Source organism: Anoplolepis gracilipes, chromosome 4 (genome assembly GCF_047496725.1).
Source record: "Anoplolepis gracilipes chromosome 4, ASM4749672v1, whole genome shotgun sequence".
Taxonomy (NCBI): Eukaryota; Metazoa; Arthropoda; class Insecta; order Hymenoptera; family Formicidae; genus Anoplolepis; species Anoplolepis gracilipes.
Genome location: NC_132973.1, coordinates 12,448,355 through 12,472,710, shown reverse-complemented (window position 1 = coordinate 12,472,710; position 24,356 = coordinate 12,448,355). Strand labels below are relative to the sequence as shown.

At 32.7% G+C, this 24,356-nt stretch overlaps 2 protein-coding genes and 1 long non-coding RNA gene across 11 annotated transcripts in view; 1 reads left to right on the top strand and 2 right to left on the bottom strand.

Annotated features, from left to right (window-relative positions):
- Positions 1-11,470, bottom strand: part of LOC140665399 (uncharacterized) — a 397,969-nt gene extending 386,499 nt beyond the window's left edge. For all 7 annotated transcript variants that reach the window (XR_012046594.1, XR_012046596.1, XR_012046592.1 and 4 more), the window contains exons 1-3: positions 11,298-11,470; positions 10,739-10,836; positions 9,985-10,416 (exon numbers count right to left, since the gene is read on the bottom strand). This is a non-coding gene — a long non-coding RNA (uncharacterized lncRNA). The remainder of the gene's footprint in view (positions 1-9,984; positions 10,417-10,738; positions 10,837-11,297) is intronic.
- Positions 11,471-11,556: 86 nt separating this feature from the next.
- LOC140665392 (uncharacterized) overlaps positions 11,557-24,356 on the top strand; it is a 98,715-nt gene continuing 85,915 nt past the window's right edge. Inside the window, exons 1-2 of the mRNA XM_072891480.1 lie at positions 11,557-11,796; positions 20,927-21,020. The gene's annotated coding sequence lies outside the window, so the exon portion shown is untranslated. The remainder of the gene's footprint in view (positions 11,797-20,926; positions 21,021-24,356) is intronic.
- On the bottom strand, positions 19,016-22,883 carry LOC140665394 (very long chain fatty acid elongase 1). 3 transcript variants are annotated; one of them, XM_072891484.1, is made up of 7 exons: positions 22,599-22,883; positions 22,157-22,205; positions 21,192-21,382; positions 20,948-21,028; positions 20,506-20,668; positions 20,190-20,329; positions 19,016-19,205 (listed from the first exon to the last, which is right to left on the bottom strand). In XM_072891484.1, exons 1-7 carry the CDS (start codon positions 22,662-22,664, stop codon positions 19,041-19,043), a joined length of 855 nt encoding a protein of 284 aa, XP_072747585.1. In that variant the 5' UTR covers positions 22,665-22,883; the 3' UTR covers positions 19,016-19,040. The 3 variants fall into 3 exon arrangements, with proteins under 3 accessions (XP_072747585.1, XP_072747583.1, XP_072747584.1); XM_072891483.1 differs by lacking the exon at positions 20,948-21,028 and adding an exon at positions 19,937-20,064 and having other exon boundaries at positions 19,159-19,205; XM_072891482.1 differs by lacking the exon at positions 20,948-21,028.

Sequence of the window (24,356 nt, the reverse complement as noted above, 5' to 3'; positions counted from 1 at the left end):
TAAAGAAAACCATTTTTTGTAACTCTATCACACTGATTAAATAGCAAGTATGAAAGACAATGTATCTTTGCGACATACTTTTCAAAAAGGTCCGTTTAATCCCACGGGTCCTTTCATTCGCAAAATCTTTGCCTAAAATCTTCGCGCTTCGAGATTGCGGCAAGATATATATAGCACAGTATTCGAAAGCATATAACCGATCTTAACCGTAGCGTCTAGGATAGTGAATGGAGCTATAGGACCAAGTCGTATGAGTTGGAAGCTATCGCACCATCTCTCTGATGCGGCCAAGTAAACACGAAAATCTTGGCCGAAGTTTTCAGGTCAAACGAATTTTCGTGTAGTAGCTCCGCAAAGTTATGCACCCTCGTGAAAAAACTCCATTAATCGTGACTATGTGTAGGAAAAGAGAATTCGAACAGAGCATGCATGTTGATGCATATACCATACGTCGCAGATAATATAACCAACGAAAAAGACCGAAAGTAAAGGGTAATATTACATGCGCCAAGATTGCCGAGAGATTCTTTACCACAGATAAAAACGGAGCACTTTGTTAGATAGGACGACTTCCGAAAAGAATATCAGCGAATCTATTTGGCGTGGTTGAAAGTACGTTATTAAAATGCGAACCTTCATTTTCTTTCAAATGACTCCGTGTTCATGCTACCATTGCTTTCGCGCTCTCATCCATGTCGTCTTCTGCACATCACCGTCCGGTACTCCATGTTCAACGAGATTCCTGCTATCGTTCAACAGAAACGGAAAATGAAGTAGAGCGCAAAGAGAGATGGCAAATACGACAAGCCTCCCACTAGCCAGATGAGCAGAACTCCGTTCCAGCAAACCAAATGACAGATAAACGTTGAATCGTCCTAGAGTCAACTGGGATTAGCCATTCTATGAATAAGCAGGCAAGACGACGAAATTCTGTGAAAGAATAAGCCACTCGTCCAAACAGATTCTAGTGAATGTGAAAAATTCGAGGAAGGTATACCGTTATATAAAAAAAAAAAAAAAAAAAGAGAAATATATATAGATGAACGATGAATGATGGTTTTGTCATGGGGTAAAACGAATAATACATAAAACAAATATGTATATAAAAAAGCATATACTATGTACTTATGTTAATTTATTATTATAATATTAGCATGATTTTATGAAATTTTTCTTTCTCTTTAAAAAATAATTATACTTAATATTTTACACTCGATCGATTTACCTAGAAATTAGTGTAAGAAAAGAGGAAAGATACTCGAATAAAAGTATTTTTTTTATATAAAGTAAAGATCAAAATTAAAAAAAGTATAATAATCAAGAGATGAATATTCTTTCATTTTTAATAATTGGAATATTTTTCATATTATACTTTAGACCAGTCTGAGAATAAGCAGCAATTCTGCCAAATACAGAACAAAAAGGAAAGACTGTTTTAGAATGATATTTATAGTAATATCAAAATGTGTATTTTTCTAAAGAAACAGCCAAAGAGATTCGCATATAATGTGTGGTCTGTTGGTTCCGTTATCGCGAATAACCATTGCCCAGTCCGAGTAGTCGACAGAGGGAGAACTTACAAAAAACCGAATATAAAAGTGGAATGAAGAAAAGGTGCTCCAAGCTTATGAAGGGATTCGTTATAAGAGGACTTCCGGCATGTTGACACTGCAGTGTCGGTTGGTTAAAAAAGAAACAAGCGACTCTGATTGTCGTTTCTAATAACGACAATAGAGTCTAAAGATGTGCTCACATTTATTCGTGTTTATGAAGAATATCAATTCCGCGGAAAAGAAGTCTTGAGATATGCAACATAAAGTCATCTTCATTTCTAATCAACATTCAATCAATCGATACTGTAGCTGAAGTGAGCCATATAATTTTTAATTTAAACGAATTGAGAATGTAGCTAATTAATCTATTACTTACGGATTTCTCTCTCTCTCTCTCTCTCTCTCTCTCTCTCTCTCTCTCTCTCTCTCTCTCTCTCTCTCTCTCTTTCTCTTCAGAACAAATAAAGCTCAGTATGTATCATATGCGGATTCATATGATTTTATGTTAATATTGAATTTATATCAAAATTAAATTCAATACGATAAAATACCCGGAAATATCAATCAAGAATTATTAAAAATTATACGCAAATCATAATAATACCATTAATTTCTTTTATTAAATCAGAAAAATATGATATTGCAATGTAAAAAAAAAATGTGAGCGTATTATTCAATTATCTAAATCAAATACTCGGGATGTGATTTAAGCTGTCGCATGCACGAATATTCTTTTCCCAATTCAAGGGTCAATGCTCATCCATCGAATGCCAATTTGGATTATCCGTCAGTCGGCCGAACCTAAATCTTTACCTGACCTCGAAAGTTTCAACAAGATATAAGGCGCCACGGATGATGTATCACGCGGGTATGGTACCGACCGATAAAGATGTAATTGAAGTCCACGAGTGCACACACCGCTGCCCAGAGGCCATTGATCATCCCATCTAGACGGATACACCATTCTTCGGCATTTGTCCAATTACGCGCTTCGTACGTAATACCCAAGCGTGTTACATAATGGGGAAACTTGCCACTTTAACGCATGCCGTGGGAAATGCTTTCCTCTTATCGAATACTTAGCGAAATCATTCCCCAAAGTCTCAATTTCGTAACATTGACGATCTCGTAACCGATCCTCCATCTTTCTCCCCGAATACAATCCCCGATCCCCGATCACCGAGTAAGATCGATTATACTCGCGAGATATTTCTCTTGTTTTATTTCTGGTTATTTTTCCGTATAGTCTATCCGACCTACAGCTTATCGCTAATTCATAGTTTTCCGCGAGGAACGTTCACATAGATCCAAAAAACGTTGGCGATTTATCATTACCCTGGTAACATATCGCATATTTATCACAAGTTTGTACGGAGAGATGGCATGGTGAACTTTTGTTTAGCGCGTAATTAATTCGAGTTTGATAAAATGGAATTGTTTTGAAATTGTTTTCTTCTCCCCCATACGCTTATACCCATTAGATATTCCTAATAGATTTTATTATTGTACGTAAAACTTTGCGCATTATTCCCATTCAATGTGATTCGTACATTATTATTTCACGTTAGCATTAAAAATAGCGAGAGTATTCATAAAAAATTCTTTTCTATCTTTTAAAAAATATAAGCTCTTTGTTCTTGTTGCTGCTGATAATTTCTAATTATATAAATCAATTGTAATTTTAATTTAAATAATAACCAAATTTCAATCTGCGTTACATTAATTAATTAATTTTTATAATAATCTTTTTTCTTAGAATGTTTCATATAATGATAAAGAAAAATGAAGCAGCATTTCAACTTTTAATTTTTCAAACTACTAAAGTACATATAGGTTTTCTAAACTTTAAATTTGAATATTTTATGACGTGCACAAAAAAATATATAACATAATTATCAGTCAGATACATCCATTAAACCTTAAATGACATACCGATAGTTTCAAATTACCGCATCTTCTTGGACATATGGTACAACTCGAAACAGTTTGCAATGTGCTTAGACGAGACCTGAGACGAGATTAACATCGTCATTTTGAAGTCAATACGCGACCATTCGGTGCAAGTTAGTTTGGTATACCGTTCAGAGTGCACAATGCACGCTCACGTGCCTTCCTGCTCGACCGAATCCCTAACGTAAACTGTTTCGTCGAGAGAAAGGATTTTGGTGGATCTACTGGCGCGCGCCGGTACTCGCGAGTGATTCGGTTGAATGATTGTTGGAAGTCGCATCCGGTTGGATGCTCGATCGAAGGATCTTGCTATTCGCCGCGTAACGTTTCCGGCAAGACAATGCAAAGATCAGGGTTGTCATTAGGCGGAGGATAGCGGCGGTGGCATTCAACCAATGGAGTGCCGATGCGAAGCCAGCCGTCAGCAAAGTCTTCAGATTTCAGGAACCAAGACCACCGAGTCGAGTATCCTCCGCCGCACCGCGCTCTGCGCTACTGAGTATATCGGGCTTTCCCCTTGCAAAAACAAACGATACAATGGAACCGGTGAAACTGCCGTTGCGAAGGCAGCTCGCTCGGCTCGCTCGGAGCTGACGGAGAGACCGAATTCCGTGGATCGAGGCTTTCAGAACAATAGCGGAGTTGTCCGCGTTTCCCGTTCTACCTCCTACGTTACTCCCGCAGATTACATAGAAAATGCCTGCTCTGGTATACACACACCTGATAAATAGTCCCTCCTTTACCTAATTCCATGGACGTCAACAACCCCCGCGCGACACCTCTCTCTGTCATCGAAGAAAACACGTGGCTCGCTCGCAATCATTCCACGTGACTCGCACGTAGAGCGGCTTGAAAAAGTGCACCCGCCACTCGAGCGAGCCGCAAGCTCGCGAAACGACGGAATTGCACGACGACTAATAAATTGCGGTTTTACTGCGTTGCGAAACGAATGCGGCTGAAAGAGGCTTACCGACGGAAATGGCGCGCTGGTGTTTCTTACCGTCGTAATGCAATACGGTTTAATGCATACGGTGGAGGGAATTAAGGCGATTCCTCTTGACTTGCATAGTGGTAAAATTTAAATTTATTGCGGCTGCGACGCACTTTTCCCTCGCTAAGCTTAATATAAATTGCGCGCCATATGGTTTATCGTTCGATAAATTTAAATTGAAATTCTTAATAATATAAAATATATATATATATATATATTATATCGAGTATGTATGTGTAAGGTAAATCTACCTGTCTTTTGCGAAATCTTTGTTAAAAAAGCAACAACATGAAATAATTTCATATGTCATAACTGTACCACTTTCATCTATAGATCAAAATCATTACTAGAGTACACAAATTATTTGCGATTATTATTGCCAAGTATTTTTTCTGGGACATCAATTATCGGAAGTCGCGAAAGAAATGGCTGTGCCTTTCACATACGATCTATTATCGCAAGAAGATCAAGCTCCATCGAAGCTTTAGACCGACATAAATTTTCGAAAGGTCACGCAGTATAGTGGCCAATATCCCGAGAATCGAGTCGCGCGAGTGAACGGCGAGCTTGCGAAATACCGTTTGCCGGCTGATTAATGGAGCAGACTTATATACCACAGGCCTCCATCCACTTCAGCATCGAGTGCCATTCGCTCCAACATTCATCCACTCCAGTATCTTCCTAATGCGCGTCGGCGGGAGGCTATAAGTTAAAAGGAGATAGGAGTAGACCGATAACGATGTCGACGGCGGTCGTCTGCAACGTGTTCGAAATAAACGCGCTTCACCCGAGCTTCCTTAGCGGCGCGAAACGAAAACGAGATTAAGCTACGAGAAAGCGGAACTGGAAAATACAACTAAAATATTGATGATCCATAAATCCGAGTATCAATGCGTCAAGGCTCTTATGCGGCCATAAATTATTAAATTGACTGGAGTGATGTAATCGACAGGTCTTCTACAAAGAGAATTCCCCCTTCTAATGGATTTATTCCCACGGGTGCTACATCTGGAATCGCTTAATTACGGGATCGATATACCGCAACGGTTTGATAAGCTCGATGCATCCAAGTTAGCGTGCATAATAATTTATAAGGAGATCTTGAAGTTTATATAAATTGTAATTAATAGTAAGAGTAACGCGTTGTATAAAAAGAAAAGTAGATTTTTAACTACAGTATTTTTTTACGAACTGTATGTAAGTAAGAACGCAAATATAAATATGAATTCACTATGTTTATACATTAAACTTCAATTTTAAAAATGTATTAAAATTTCGTTTTTGAAAATATCCATGAGAAATGAAAATTTACTATTTATATGTATAATTGACGTTTAAAACAAAATGCAGAACAATTTCTATTGTTTGTTTTCAATGTAAATCAATGATAAAAAAAATAAAATGTAAAATCAACTCCAAATTTATACAAGAATGCATATATATTTGAAAATTTTAATTTACTATACATTTTGACTCTCTCTCTCTCTCTCTCTCTCTCTCTCTCTCTCTCTCTCAATATCCTATATGTAAATTAATTGTAAGTAAAACAATTTTCTCACGCATTTCGATAAAGCGATATGAACGCATAAACAATGATTGAACATGCGCACATAGCTCGAGCTTAATAGTGTCCTGGATAACGTATCCTTTAGAAAGCGAATAATTTGAAACGCCTTTTCGCATTCCATTTGGTGACTTTTTCGTTTGAGAAGCGAATTGGATAGTTTAAAAGCGCACCTAAGGAAATGGAACGAAATTGCAGATAAGAAGCACGCGGAAAACGTCCTGTTCAAGTATGATTCTCACAAAGGAAACGCTACGAAATTAGGAAAATTTTAAGCCGGTGATAATTTCGTAAGAATGCTTTCTCTTTACGTGTCATAGACATCAGAGATTAAATCATGACCGATTTTATAATGGCAAATATAAAAGCATGCAATTACAAAAATAGAATAAATAGAAAATATGTAAATATACGTAAACCATGTAAATATATGTGAAAATTTTAATTAAAGCGCGCATACAATGCATGGCACAATAATTATAAATGTATTTTACCAATTTATTTCAGCATAATAATTATAAATATTAAATGCAATTGAATCATTTTATTTTCTTTTTATGAATATTATATTACAATATACAATATACTAAACCCGCGTACATTGTTCTAAAAATACACGATGATACATGTTTTCTCTTAAATTCAGAAATAAATTGACGAATATAAATACTATCTTATATTGAAAAAATGCGATATATAAAGCCTATAAAAATGGATGAGCAATTGTATTAAAAGAAAAAAGAAACCGAAGAGAGTTCTTCTCGAAGAAAATCACCAGGAAAATAGCAAAAAGCTTTGCTTGTTCGTGCGACCGACGACCTCGTACTACCGAAAGGTCAGTAATTGGCTGTTACATTTTAAACAACCGACCGCGTGCGCTTTAATTTACTTTTATTTCCGCCCAGGGAATTTTCGTTCCCGCTTTCACGGAGGTTTATAACTAGACCCTACCTTGGCCCGACATTGGCTGCATCGTGTGAAAAAAAAGACTTTTTAGTGTACTGCTTCCATCCGTCGTTCTTTTACTCTCGATCTCGTGAAGCTCCCACAGCTGCTTAGGGAATTTTAAGTAGTACAACGAAGCGTGCGAAACATCTGCCTTTATAACGCTGAATTATATTTTCTGAATTTAAAAGTGCAATACACGCTTTTACATTTTTTCATATTGCACGATATTCTACCTCTAAGTATCATAATATATATATATATATATATATATATATATAAAATCAGATTTTATTAAAACTATTAAAAATTAAAACATAACATTATATCTTTTGCAAAACTATTTAAGTTACAATTATTAATAAACGATAATAAAAAAATTAGACTATATTTTTGAAGAAAAATAACAAGAAAATATAAGAATCTCAAAAATATAAAACAATGTAAAACGAAAAGTATTTTCTTCCGAAAATAACTTTCATTGTCGTGACTATGTACCATATAGTACGCAAAATGCAATATCAGAGAAAGCCTGTCAAATCGTAATAATACAAACATTGGAATACAATTTTGCTGCCTGTGCAGCGGAAAGAAAACTAAGGCAGCAATAAAAAATTTGAATGCAAAGAACAGTGAGAAAAAGCGACGTGTGTGCGAATAGTCGGTCGCTCTTTTTTCAAGTACGTCGAAAAATATCCGGCCGAACGCGATAAGCCGCTATTTATGTAGCTCCGACTAACTTACCATCCGTGTTACACAGCGCCGTGTTACTCGCGGATAAGCCGGGACGAGATACGCTAAACTAAAACCGTACTCGAGAAACTCGCTCGAAAATGGGTGGGTATCGTTACGATACTTCGGAAGAATCCCAGTACGCGAATAAAACTGATAGCGAACGTCGGAACGAACGCGAACGGCTATTCCTTTTTACCGCATAGAGTTTAACCAATGCTGCAACTTCCATCCCAGGAAATAGCTGGAAATAGGACTTGGAAGGAAAGACGCGGCAGAGAAACAAGAGGGAGAGAGTACGGAAAACGAAACTAGCTGGAGCCATCCCCATAAATATTAATTGAGTCTTCATCGGGAGAAGGAGGGATATCGTCGTGCGAGAGCACGGAGATTTCAAATGGTACGACGCGACGCGACGCGACGCGACGCCGACGTGTCATTCGGCAGAAAACGAAAATCCGCAGGCCGCAAAGGCTATAAATCCTCAAGTTTCTACGGCTGTCTTCGCCAACCCGCATAGTGACAAATAGAAGGGAAATCGGCCGGAGAGGAAAGGAAGGTTGATGGGCCCGCTGTTACACTCTGGGACCACAGTTGCCGTACCTTATCCTTCCGTTCTCTATTATATTACTTACGCGCGGTATACTGAATTATCCGAGAAAGGCCTGTTGCTATATATATTTGTTCTAGGCGCTCGTAAACGATGCATGCCTGTCTGTGTGTGCGATCCGACTTATCAACCTCGCGGATATATATCTTCCCAATTTCTCACTCGCGTGTTATCAAGCTTTCCGCGCCTGTTTATAAACAGGTATCCGCCCGACGCCGACACCTGCGTTAAAGTGCGAGATACTTGCAAAAATAATTCAAGCTCGAAAAAACCAACGCTCCAACAATAAATTAATGTTGAATTAAACACTCAATATTCCGTATGTAAAATATATATACTTGTATAAAGTACGTAATATATATAATATATATAATATATGTATTAAATTCACATAAAACGTTTTATATACACATGAAATTGGATATAGTTATTTTAATACCTCATTTTCAACACTTTACTAATTATATTTAATATATATTTAATTTTTAATACATTTATAATATTTCTTCAAGCAATATGCAAATTACAATATGATTATTCTTATAAGTGATAGTCTTTCTGATAATTTGAAATACGTTGCGATATGTGATGATTTTTTTATTCGAATCTTTTTATTGAATAAATTTATTTTTCGAAAATCCATACTACTGTTTATAATATTTGATTTCATGTATATTATATATAATAGATAAGAAAAATAGATAAAAAAAATTATAATATATATGTAATTCAAGCATCACATAAGGAGAACTCCTTTCGACAGGAATCTCTGCAAGAGTTAGATTCGCACGCTAGTGATGTAATGCAATATGACATATGTGAGCTCATCATTATCGAAAACTGCAATACATTTACCAATACATTCCTCAAGATATGAAAACATTTTTCCGCAACGTCACCGATCAACAGATCATACAGATAATCATAATGTATTATCTAAATGCAATTTTATACATAGAGGTCGTAATTAGTAATTACTATTAAAAATTTTGTTCTCTTAAATTGTTATATTTATTTAATATTAAAAGTAAAAATTCTTTCTTTTCATTCTTGAATATTTTTAATAACAATTTTTTTACCTTGACATATATATTTTTTTAATTATATTAAAAAAATACCTCCTATATTTTTACAAATATAAATACTAATTCAATGATTTTATATTTTAATTTGATCTCTTTCTCATTTAATCCTTTTTTCAAATAATTAATTTATTAAATTTTAAAATATTATTAACTTATTTTTCAATTAATCAACAAAATCTATATTATTTATAATTTTCTTTGAAAATATATTTTATAAACAACTTACATAAAATTTTATATTATTTAATTATAATAATTTTTGCAATCATATTATTATTTAAATTTTTCTTTAATTTTTAGCTAAATAATATTTATTCTCTCTCTTTCTTTCTAAACTTAATAAATATAATTTATTCATATTTAATATTTGATATATCATAAAAATATTATATCTTTATCTTTCATAAATTGCTTTCTAAACCTTTTACATATCTAACAATAAGAAAGAATAGATTAATTTCTCGAATACGTTTCCAGAGTGTAAGTTAAATGAAATATTGTTGATGCAAAGAAAATGCGCTGCCAATAAATTAAATAAGTTTTAAATTATTTACTCAAGACTGCCGTTGCTCGCCTTCTGGTCTGCCTCTTATCTCTTCTTTCGTTATTGTTGCTCCTTCGTGGCACTCACGTAACACATATCCGCACAAAATGATTTTATTACATATTACAATATGACGCGCGATACCCTACACGACATTCCTGATATTAATCGTAAATATTCGATTAATTTCGAGCGCGCGATACTTTACACGGCACTCCCGACATTACTCGCATGCATACTTTTTACATCGCAACGGAGAAATAATGCGAGAATAACGAATCTACGATCTGCTCGGCACTCGTGACGTCTCGCAAATAACGCGGGAATGGAAATCACGAACGAAGGAAATTCGAGAGTCGCGTCTAACTTCGCACGCTGCTCGCCATGACGCTGCTATACCTGTTGCTCCTCTTCCTCTACTTTTATGCACACTCCTCTCCTCCTGTAACACGTAATACCATTTTAGGGCAATTTCTCTATCTTGTATTATAACATGTGTGAAATTAAATATATGAATCTATGTGCTAAAAAGATCAGTAAATCATATTTCACACACACACACACACATATATATATATATATATATATATATATATATATATATATATATAGATAGATAAATATCTGTAATAAAATATTCAAAAATACAATTCCTGTCGAATAAATCTCGCGAAATATGAGTTTCAACAAACTCATCGATACAAACGCTAGATATATTGTATAGTTGACAAATATTGAGTTAGCTGGATTAATTATATACTTACTAATTATACATCTCGCTCCGCCGTTTTCCAAGTCGATCCGTTCCGTGTCCGCGACATTCCGTTAATGATTAAAAAATTCAGAAGCGGCAACTTCTCACCTGTGGTAATACGCGAGTCAAATTAAGGCGCAGATATACAATCGAATATATTCAATAATGAACGCGTAATATAATTCGGATGCATAAATTTCGCGAAAAATTATTAAATTATCAATATATATCACTATTTTTCATTGAAATAATTAATCTGACTCACAACGTACTACTTTGCGCGCGCTTTCTCTCTCTCTCTTTCCTCTCACTTTCTCTTTCTCTTTTTGTTTCAAGATATGCAAGATATTACCGTTACAAGATATATTCAAATCTTATCTATACTCATTATTAAAGAAATATAATGATTATAAATATCGCGATACATAAAACAATAATTTTCATATATTTATTGCTTCGTTAAACCGAATATCTGTTTTTATGCAGAGTCCGTTGTTCGATATAAATACTATTATTCGCGAGAGATAATATTGTGCGATTAGCAAGAAATGATCGTACGAGATACTCACTTTTCGAAGGATACACACAGAATGAATAGACAGAAGGATAACACGAAACGATATACATAGAACGGCAATCGCGCACAACGCAATTTGTTAACTCAAGTTCGCGCAATGACATCGCAGATAAGAAACAGACTGTGTAGCGCGAGCGCGCAGTAATACGCGGTACGAGGCACGGCAATCATCGCTACTACGCGACCTGTGACTGTGGCGCCGTCGATTGTAACATGATCTCTCAACGTACATACACACTGACCTTGACAGCGCGCTGTCTGTACATACACACGTCGTCGCAGGAGCAAGGATACACGTCGTATGTTTTCGACTCGTCGCGGTCACGAAATATTTAACGCAATACAAAAAAGAAAGACGTTATAATCTCCTCGTATGCGACATTAATTGTGATAAATGAACTGTTGCCGTACATTTTACGTATATATTTCGTTCTCTGTGTTCAACTTATTACGCCGAAGATAACCGGAAATCATTGAATGCTAAAATGAAGGTAAGCAATTTATTTACGCTATTCAATGCGATTTACTACACTAAACTCGATCTGAAAAACTACCATGTATGCATATAACACCATTAAAGTACTAAACCGATCTCCTAGAACGACTAGACGGCGGTATTTTGTGATGACAATAAAATGCTATCTGGCTTCCACTCCGAGTCACTTAACGTTCTCGAAAACATTTAAAATCTTTAGAAGCGCGAACTATTCGTGTTATAAAATACTACTTCGTCGCTACACTTATTATAACATTATTCTCGTTCTCCGTCATTAGCTGTACCATCAACGACACTTTCTATTATCCTTCCCCGTGTTTTCACAGTCAACGATGCCGTCGAGATAAGTAGAAGATGTATCTTTTTTCTACCTTTCTTCCGTCCATCTTCCTTCTTTCACATTCCTCTTCTCGACGTGCTGCGACGATCGTGACTGAATTAATTTCGGTTCGATACGCGTAGTAGGTCGTAATCCATTTATCTCAAGGACGAGTTGTTACGCCGTAGCTCCTTGCCCCTAGCGATAACAGGATACAGGGCATTATCATTTGCGCGGATATCAGATCCCTGTCTTTGCATAAAGCACGTGAGAGGTAGTAGCGATATCGAGCATACGATTAAACGGATCAGATTATCCGCGCTCATCGCATAAAGAATCTATTTATGTATCTAAGAAACGATGTGTGTGTGAATGTCTGATCTCTTTTCTTTATAAGAAAAAGTCAAATAAATTTTGTATAAAAGAATAAATATAATTTTATATAATATTTTTATTTTTTTACATATTAAATGGATTATGATGGATTATTATTCTTTAATAAAATAAAATAAAAAATGTGTCTTTCAATATAAAGCTTATGATTATAGGAACGAATATTATATTAATATATAATAAATATTATAAAATACTATAATTATATAATAATAATGTAAATATGTAAATGCATTATATATAGAAGGAAAGAGAGAGAGAGAGAGAGATGTTGGGAAAATATAATTATATATATATATATATATATGTGTGTATATATATAATTATAATAATATATAAATATATATTATTAAAATATATATATATGTATATAAATTAATTATTATGCGATCAAATAAAAGTAACTAAATTTATGTGATTATTATATAATTAATCAAATTATTACAAATAGATCGTTTCAATTAATCGATACTTCAACCAGCCTAAATAAATTTTTGTGTTTATTCATTCTATATAATCTACAACATGTATCAATATACATCATGGCAATTAATTCAATATGTTTGTGAGTTTATTTTTTTATTTGATCTGTTAAAATTACCGATATCTCTAAACACATAATACAATTCTGTACATTAACTAAAATCAATGTTGGCTAGTGCATTTGACGCAATGTTTATTTGAAATTTTCATTTCTAATCTGTGACATAACAAGTATACAATAATAAAACACATTATTCACGATATGTACATAGCAAACGATAAATTTATTATTTATTGCCATTCAACTGCAAGAAAGTTTATGCGCAAAAAAAAGATTACGCTTTTCTAAAACTCTTCTTCAGGTTTTATAAAATTACGGAAAGCTACTAAATCTAGTTCCTTTAGTCAAGAGGCAGCAAGGCACTAAACAAAAAGTTAGTATCCATTTTTTATACAAGTCGGTAAATTGCTCCAGCGAAGTTTAACTACGGCTCTAGTTAAGATAAAAACTTTGAATCGAAAGGGAGGAGCCTCTGACAAAGTGATCGAACATTTCTTGCGGATCAGGCTAATTCACCGTACTTTGCCGATGCATATTCACGAATCAATATATAATATAAGTTTTATCTGTGTGAAGAGAAAGTTTTGCAAGCGTTCTTTCTTTTTGAATGTTATATTATATCGGCATTTAATCTCATCCAAGGATAAATTAACAGCTTTTTTAAAAATGATGTTACTCTTTCACTAATTACATAGATATTTATATATTCCTTATGTTGTTTATGTACATTGCACGAATCTTACGACTCATAAACTTTTTCGTTTACCTTGCTTTCCTGGAATTTTTCTAGCCACATGCAGCTACTCTCGTTCTTTCAACTGAAAGTCTTAAATCCTGCGCGACACAGAATTTCATCGATATTCTCTAATAAATTCGAATGGGCTGCTCGAAATCCCCAATTCTAGTTGTAAATATTCAAAGTTTTTATTCCAATCAGTTTTTCTCTCCCCTCTCCTCGCTCACCCCTTAGAATCCCTACTTTTAACCCTCAGTTTCATTCTAACACGGTCGCATCGCGAGAAGAAGGAACAATCCAAGTTTTACTCGGGATGGATTTCCGGACGGAAAAAGAAACTTCCTCAATATTCGCGAAAAGGCTCGCGTGCGCGGCCTGAAATCGAAATTCTCGATGGGCCGTTGTGGTAAATTTGGCGGTACCTCTCACAAGCAGCCTATGATTTACAGCCGGAGTAAATCATCTTGCGTTATGCGTGCCTTTCAAACTACAACAAGCTCTTCGCCACTTAAGATGTAAAATCGCAACGGAAAGAAATAAGCCGACGCGTTGCCTACGAGCCCGATTTCTTTAGCATTTCTTTCCCATTCTCAGCTCGCGTAATGTCTTCCTCGCTTCACGTTCATTAATCTTCGCCAGCTTTTGGTATGTCTGACGTTTTAGTTAAGAAATTATGACTGCAGCGGGCTGCAGTGAAAAGATTTTTATAGTTTTTCGATAATTGACAATAATCATAACTTAAGATAAATAAGTAAGAAATGCTTTCTAAAAGTTCTTTTTTTTTCGCGCATAAAAAGAAAATCTCTCAACAAATAACAGCAATTAATAGCAACTCGTTACAACTGCGTAAAGATTTTTAGGCAAAGGAAATCAATTAGCTCACTGAAATAGTTAATTAATTTTCTGAGAAAATAATACGTTTCTTGAGCAGAATAATTTCATGGTAGTAGCTTCGTAGCACAGTTTATAAAAAGTATTATATTGCAAAGGTATTGTTTATGCCTTTATGCCGTTCATAAATACCGTCTATTTTCATTGTGCTATCGTACGCGCCACGCATAAGACACGCAGCGGACGCGTGTGCTTCCGACGACGTGCAAAGAGATAGAGGAAATTAAATTAAATTTAAATTAAGTTCAATTAATTAAGCCGCTTCCCCCGTGGGAACTGTGCTTCTGCGCTCGCTCGTTGTCCCTGAAATTCTCCTGCGAAAGGGCTGTCTGAGAGGGTAGTGATCCTTGTCTGGCGCCGGATACGGAACTAATCTCTTTTAAATTAGTATTAAATTCTAAACGGTGTCCCGAGTCCGTACGCGATGTTATTAAATTCCGCTGTGGTGCCACGTGTTGCCGTGAAATTTTCTCGCTGCAAGCGAGTCGGCATGGGCCCGATGTTTTACACCGATCATAAATACGGTGGACTCCTCTATTACGTTCCGGCAGCGTTACGATTTCCGCAATATATGGTATAATCTTTCATCTACGAAATTGTCTCGATAAGATTTAAAGACCGCTTCGAAACATCTGTGGATTTTTAATGATATGCGATTAATAATGTCGCATTTATTTAGACCCGACTAATATTTCCGAAACGTAAAAAGTGTAAAAATAAATAATTAATGAAAAAAATTATTACTTATTTATGACATTTTAAATAAGCATTATATTAGCTGCAATAAATAGAAGCAAATTGGATTAAGTAAAAATTAATTACTTTCTTTTGCAAGCTTGTTCGATGAATTAAAGATAAGATCGATACGGTTTTTGGACTATTTTCCTAAACTTACGCTTCGAAACAACTTGATTTAGAATTGCATACGTCAAATCGATGCTGTAAATTACTGGCACCAAAAGATATATATGTTAAAGACAGGTAATTCGAGCGAGCTTTCGATCCATTGTCAGTGCTATGCCGAAAGAGCCGAAACTATATCGCCTAATCTGCAGAATGCCATTTCGAATAGATACTACACAATTATGTACATATGTACTTTGGTATTTAAGCAACCAATTACGTCGTAACACGGCGATCGTAACGGAAAATCGTAATATGGGAGCGGCGACTATATGCTGGCGGTGCTATTATAAATTTCACAGAATTGGCTGCACCGTCGTCAAGAGGCATAGCTGGTAATAATGACACCGGGTGCAGTATTAAAATTTTCCGAAAATAAGTGCCGCTCCTACCATATATTATACGTCGCGATATTACCATATGCGTTTTGCCATACGCACGCTAACTATGGCGAAATTGCGCGATCGATATTGTAATATCTACGTTTCTGAGTCAAACAATTTTTAAAAAATAGAGAATATAGATAAAATTATATGAAAATAATTATAGCATTGTATTAATCTATTATTGCGATTATTACATATCTCTCAACAATGTAAAAAACTTTTTAGCCGTAAAAGTGTCTTGTATATAAAAATATTTTCCCTGGTATTTTAAAGTTCATAATTTTAGTTTTATTCAAATATACTGTACATATATGTATATTTCAACATTTATAATATGCATAAAAATGTATATCATAACATCAATTATAAATTTTTATAATGCAACAAAATTATATTTATACGCAATTCTTTCTATTTGCAAAAAATCTAGCTCTTTGTTTTCAAGCACGTTCTAATGTGCTCGAAAGTTTTCTTTTATTTTAAAATAAACGCAATTGTACCTTCGGAATTTCCTTTCTCGAAATAGTCGCAAACGATATTCTTCTCTCGCTCTAATAGAACCATCTACCTACCTACGTCGCACAGCTTGAAACTTGCAAAATATTCTCTAAAAGTTCTGGCTGTGCACTGTTTCGAGATCACGTTTCTAGCTAGAGACTGGATGAAAAATGAATCTTCTCCATAGTAAAGCGAGATAGGTGCCGTGACGGTCATACATTTCGTACGAGAGACTCTTCCTCAGTTTGACTTTTTTTGGTGGTATTGCATGTCAACTATTGCATGTCAACTATTGCACGCCGACACGTAGAACTGCCGCTCCATATTTCACGACGATGATTTACAAGTAAACGTCAATGCAAATCCTGCAAAGTTATTAATTAATTATTGAGCCGAATATAACGTGACTATATATGTTAAAAATTACATAATATTCTAAAATCAAACACTAACTTTATTGTAAATCCGATTAATTGTATAGATGATCTCTTTAAAGCCTTTATCTCTTACTTTATTACGTCAATTAGAATAACGTATTAAATATAGATAAGGTGATATCATTATAATGCCGAAATTAAGTTGTTTCGACTAAATAAGTTGTTCAACAAAATTGCGCCAAATAATGATAAAATTATTGATGAAATTTTAACTTCAATAATCCACCCTTCTTGTATTTTTGGCGCCAGTCTCTCCCTTTCTTTTGTAAACTAAATATAATACATCTTTACGCAGCCCTCGGTTCCTTATATCTTGACTACCCGTAGTAAATAAATCACCGTGCCGCCTCAATATGTTCAGCACCAAGCAATCATTACTCACGCTAAATAAATAAAAGATAAGCACAGTGATTATTACGTTGAAGAGCAATTCATAATTGCTCGTTAAGTAGTAGAAAATGATAATTACTCTTAACTGTTAGGGGTGTAATAATAATCTATAATTTATCATAGTCACGAATAAGCATCTCCCGTAAGAGAGTTGTTTAGAAGAAATATAATTTATAAAATATACAGTATCAAATATGAAAGTTATATCAAATAAAAAGAGACAGAACAAAATGTGTGGTAAAAAAAAATATATATATATATATATATATATATATTAAGGATACATGAAACTATACATACATGGAAAGGATTAGCCTATCGCGTATACGGTGAGAGCTTAAAGGGAAGGACGTTCTATGCAGAAAGGGGTCGCTTGAAGCATGGGATAAATACAGGAGACGTTAATAAAGTCTTATCGGCGTGAGGCCATGCGTGTCGACTTAAAGCCATGGACGCACTAATCCGCTATGCTAATGTCAGTCGGCCGGGAAAACAGTCGAGTAAGGTAGGTAATGCAATTTTCCCGGACACACGCGTATCTACATGAAACACAACATATATGTATCTATATATTCAACTACGTATGGGAATAGCACGGGATTGCACGGGATACTTTCGACCACGGAAAAAGCTATGCGCGTTCAAATATTGGAGTTCTTACACAACTTAGGGAAAATAATCATGTAAAGAAAGTTAAGAAAGTTTAAGCAACTGTTCTCACAAATAGTAACAGAAATTGAAGTTTTCCCAAATATCATTTTTTTAATACTTCGATAGCTTTCCAAAATATTCTTTATTTTCAATGATAAAGACTCTCTCTTCTGATGTAAGAAAGAACGAAAACAGAAAAAAACAAATTTCACGATACGTGTTCGATATATTATATTTACGACACTGACAGAATGAAATCTGGAACATTGTATAATACAAAGTAAATCAGAAAGAAGAAAAGGATTCGACGGTAAAACAGTCTTGTGAATAAAATCCGAGCTGACGTAACACAAGAGCATTACAAGCAACGTAACATATCTCATCTTATAGTATGACTTATGTGTGTTCTTTATGTATGTCTTTCTTAAATCCTTCTCTTTTGAGATATCAGATAAATTATATTTGATTCTATTTTCCTGCTTTGTTTATTTTTACGATAATTATATCAACGTATAATTAATAAGGAATAAGAATGGTATAAATTCTTTTTATGAGAGAATGATAAACTATATTTTATTTATTGCATAAAAATCTCACGGTCTGTGAGATTAAAGTAATGAGATAAAAGTATATTTCGTAGAATTTCAAAGTATATTCGCAAATATACGCAAATGAAATTAATATGCATAAATTAAAAAAATTTTCAACGGTATTTTTTTACTATAAAATAATATTATGCTGATTAAATCAGGCATGCGTATAGCATAACAAAAAAATATAAATAATATGTTGATAAATATAATAAACAAATATACAAATATGTAATTATGAAAAAAGCTTTGTATCTTTGATAATAACAATTTAACTCTTTAAATTTTGCAAATTCTTATCTAATTTGTATTTGTGATTATTATAAATAATCAAATTTGTTGTTTCTCTTTGTTAAACTAACTGTAAATTAAAAGAGTATTTAAGAGAGTAGCTTTATTCATTTACACAAACGCATTAATGTTCATATAAATTCCATGCAAATACATCAAATTGATGTTCATACTTTTTGGCTAACTAGAATGTCATAAGATATTACTCGTTTACTCAATTTTTTTTCTCAAGTACGACTTCCTATAATAGTCTAAGAACATATAGAACATAATGGCAATTTGAGACATGTAAATGTATGCTAATGGTTTCCGCGCTGGCTCGCAGGATGGTAGAAGTGCTTGGAACGTATGGGCCACCATGATAGCAAATTGGATCTAAAATAAGAAATATGTCGATTTTCACTATGATAAACATACGAAGAGACATGTGCTTGTAATTTTTAAAATTTTATATTTATATTTTTAAAATATTTAAATATTATATAATCAAACGTCTATTAATATTATCTATTAATTTTAATATGAGTTTTTAATATAACATAATTTTTATTCGCAAACTATTTTATATTTATAAGCAAACTAAAGTATATTAATAAAATATTCAAATTGGTAAAACCAAAATACATTAATAAAATCCATCTAAAAAGTGTAGAAGTAAAATAATGTAAATATTTGCTACGAATCACATAAAAATAGTATGAATATAGTATTTTTAATATTTATTTAGTGCATGTTTATGACCAATTTTATATATATAGTGTGCATGTACATATATGTATATACATACAGGCATATGTATATATATATATATATATATATATATATATATATATATTTATAATGCAGAAAAGCATTTTGCCCTCGTCCAACCTCTGACAGGAATTCTAGAGCAAAAGCTCCGCGCGAAATTAAACAACTACGTAACCCGATAAATCGTTCCGTCGATATCGCTGGAAATAAAAATTCTCTGGTAACGGATTATTTAATTAAAAACGGTACCACGAGCCTTCGTCCACCCATTTTACCCCGCTACTCGCTGTTACGCTCAAATGCAAACCGAATTGGGATTCGACGAGAACACGTGTGATTCTGCAAGCAGCGCTTACGGAGCTTTTCAATCCCTCGTGAAAAGCCAGTTATCAAGTTATGGGAAGCGCTGTAACCACAATGAAGTTCGCATGTATGAACATATCACGCAAAACGCTTTCTCGTATGCTCGCATGAATCTGGAATACTTTGTAAAACTATTAAAAAGCGAACGTAAAAATCTAATTAATATTTTTAACAATCGATGACTAAAAACTTTGGTTCGGAACACCGCAATATAACAAATATAAATTGACGTTAATTGCTACATACCAGTTGCAAACGTGTCATATATTTCTTCCAAGGAGTGACTATATTTTGCATTTCGGGCCCCAAACAAGCACAGAAATAATACATGTACATGATTACGTGCACGGCGCAATTAGGTAACATTATAAAGGTCCACATGCCACCTGTGGATATTATTTATCTGATTATAAATATAAGAAAATAGATCTTTTTAAAATATTAAGCCAATATAATTATAGCATATAATTTATTTTAAATCTTTTTCGACAGACAACAAGACGAATAAATCATTGACTCAAGTTTCTTCCAAAATTATTTAAATTATTCATCTAATACTTACCAGGTGCATATTTACAAGAGATCCACGCCAAAAAAAGAGTAATTGTATGATGATATATGTGAAGAAATGACGTTTGATTATATTTTTTTCTAAGGATAAAAATTACGGTATCTGCAAGCTCGGTGATTTTTAGAATTAAAATCCACCATACCCATCGAGCCATCTATAAATAATAAAAATTCATATACACGCGAACGTAGACACACACGTAAATACATGTATATGTGTGTATATATATATACATGCACACAATTTTTATTAAGAAACTTTCTATATTAAATGCTTTTATATTGATAAAATTTTCAGTTTATTTATGTTAAAAATTCTTGAAGTTTTTGTAAAAATGTTTTAATATTAAATAATTTTATTTCAAATATTTTAAGCTTCAAAAATTAATTTATAATATTTAATTTTATTATAGACTTTAAATGGAGTTACTTACGCTAAGCGACATAGGATCATTTGAAATTACAAAAGGCTCACATCCCATGGAAAGATGCGTCGTATAACCCGAGGTAAGTATCTAAGACAGAAAATATATTAAAAACACAATTTTAAACCTAAAATTATAAATAGAAAGTAAAATGAAACATTTACAATCAAAAATATTTATCACATAATAATATACATGCACCTATATATATATATATACACATATATATATAAAATTTATTGAGTATACTTACACCATAAAATATAACAAGATTTGCAATTGCGACAGAAATATTGTAACAAATCATAGTCTTTTTAAGCGCGTAAGGTTTTCTGTTCTTCATGTAACGTGGTCCAAAATAAAGTACAAAAGATAAATAAGCGAGTGAAATTAGTGCTATACTAAGCGGATTTGACATAAACAGCCAATCAGAAACTCTAGGATCTGCAAAACGAAAAAGAAAATTCAAGAGTTTCAAAATATATATTATAATATATACACGTACAATAACGTATTTAAATTCATGAAAATGATTGTAAGAACATCGCGAAATAATGCATAGAAAAATTTCAAAAATTTTGTAGTTATAGAAACAAGAAATTTTTAAAATATTTCCCAGACATGCACATTCAAAAGACATTCCGAAGACATCCCCTAAAGACATTTTCGAGATGTCTTCTGTATCAGGGATGTTATGTTTTTTCGCTAGTCATTTAGTCAATGACCGTGGGAGAGACGGGGAGGGGAATAGAATTCTACATTTGTCAATGTACAATGTACAATATTTTCATTAGCAATAAAACATATAAAAAGCTTTAATCACTTTAAACATTTTTTTAAATAGTTTTATTATTAGTTATATATTTTTAAAAGTTTTTTATTGAAAAAGTTAATTTCTATGTAGATTTTGAAGTATGAAATTGCATACCTATATTGCAATGAAGCCGGTCAGTATCATGGCTACTAAGGTCGTTATGACCTCTGTTCTGAATATCTTTTGGATATATGTATGCTATCTATACATGTCTGGATATCTATACATTTAATAATAAAGAGAGCCTCTCATACACTCAAAGAAATAACTTTAAGAAATGTATTTTCCACGTGATATTATTATATCCTGACAAATATGTTTATTTATTTTTATCCATTATACATATATTATTTTCCATGAATATAATATTTTTATTCAGTTACTTACTCATTCATCTAACTTACCCGAAATTTCTTCGATGAGATAGTGATAAATGTTCATAATTTCCATATTCTAGAATAAACAACACACATAGATCAAGACATAAATCAATTGTTATTTATAATTAGCGGAATAATCAACAATGCAAGACTCGGTTAACATCTAGATGCAAACATATAATTGAGTAGTAAACAAAAGATATATTATATTAGATATAAAAATTCATACTACAAAAAAAAATAATTATAATTATAAGTAAATTTTTTTAAATTGTTGAATTTAATAACAGTCAGCTGTTATAATCGACGCAATTATGGATCATCTGTCAAAATCAGCAATTTCTACCGAAATGTTTACAATATGAATTAAATGAAGCATATTTCAAACAGAGAGATATTTTACGAACAATGTAAAACAATGAACCAAGATAAATATATTAAAAATCAAATAAATTAGGATACATACCTTCGAAGAAAGATTTGCAAAATTTTTCTCACATTGTGATTCCAATTTAAAAATATCTGTCGACATTTGAAAAAGACACTTGTATAACCAATATTCGTGTAACAACTCTCCGCGTCAGTAATCTATTGTGCTTTACACTCATCTGTAGGCCAAGAACCCCTAATAGGGTTCATTCGAGTTAGAATGCAGGGTTGTAATGGACGTGCAAAGCGCCCTGTAAAGAATCTATCGCCAATACAAATATTATAAAGTAAGAAATATAATAAAAATCATTCAATAAAAATATTTTTGTCTTTTTCTCGCATTAATGTACACACACACACACACACACATATATATACATATATATATATATGTATATATATATATATATATATATATATATATATATATATATATAGAGAGAGAGAGAGAGAGAGAGAGAATACATGTCACTTTAGAATTTATTTCAAATTATATCAATATTATAAGTAACTTTTGATATTTTAATTTTAGATAGATGATATTATCATTAAAATCATATAAAAGAATACATGCTATGCAAATCGAAAAAAATCTTTTAATTTTAATAAGCATCTATTATTCTATTATACCAAAAAAAGTAAATTAAATTTTAACTATATATCTGTCGTATATTATATTTATGAAATAATACGTTATCATAAATTTAGACAATTATAAGATATATAAGATATATTAATAATAGTACCGAAAAATATTTCTAAAATCATTTTTAGAAAATATCAATCGTGTGTACAGCCATGGTAAATAATTATATTCCAGACGTATAGATGTATGGCTTCTTCGTAGTTATTTAAATGTGGATTGCTCAACTTCGTACCTATGTCTTAAGACCACGAGCCGAATCACGAATTGATTTTTTTATCTTAATATTAGAGATTTACTGTCCAATCTCTCCCTTCTAATCAGATTTAGTTACTACGTTTCGCATAATTGAACCGGACGAATTGATTTCCGTATCCGGAATCTTTATTTCTTTTTCTCTTCTTTTTCTCTTGCAGAATCAAAATGCAAATAGGAACTGGTCGCAAAAAATTTGTTTTTATTGAAAAGCGGAGCTATAAATAGATGGTGTATTTTTCTTTAAATTCATAGAATGTAATAACTGAATATAAAACGTACATTCGTACAAAATATATTAATTTATAGTGTTAAAAAACATATAACGCTAATTATCAAATAATTGTAGAAAATGTTATAATATGTAGCACAAATTAAGATATGCTATAAAAGAGAATTAGAGAATTTCAAGATATTATAATTTTAAAATGTCTATAAAAGAAAAACTAAAAAGGTTTATCGAAATATTAACATTTTCCTTAATTTTTAAAATAGATAATAAATATTTTGTTTTCTTTAATTTACCAATTCTTACTTTCTCTCTCTTTCTCTCTCTCTCTCTCTCTTACTATCGAACAATATATTTTATATATATATACATATAAAGAAATATATAAGAAATATCGATGAATTTTTTCGATGCCATCTAGATATTTCAAAAGTAATATCATTGAAGAAATTCCTATGTATACCGAATATTTACTGTCAACCAATAATATGTAAAAATAGTTAGAATTTACTAACAGTACATAAATGTACAATCTCTTTCTTTAAAAGATTCAAATTAATCATCATACTATGTCAATGAAGGAATGATATATTACCATCCGATGATACTACTATCATACGAGTATCGAGTTTGTCACCGACTCTCTTATGAGCATAAGCTCATATAGA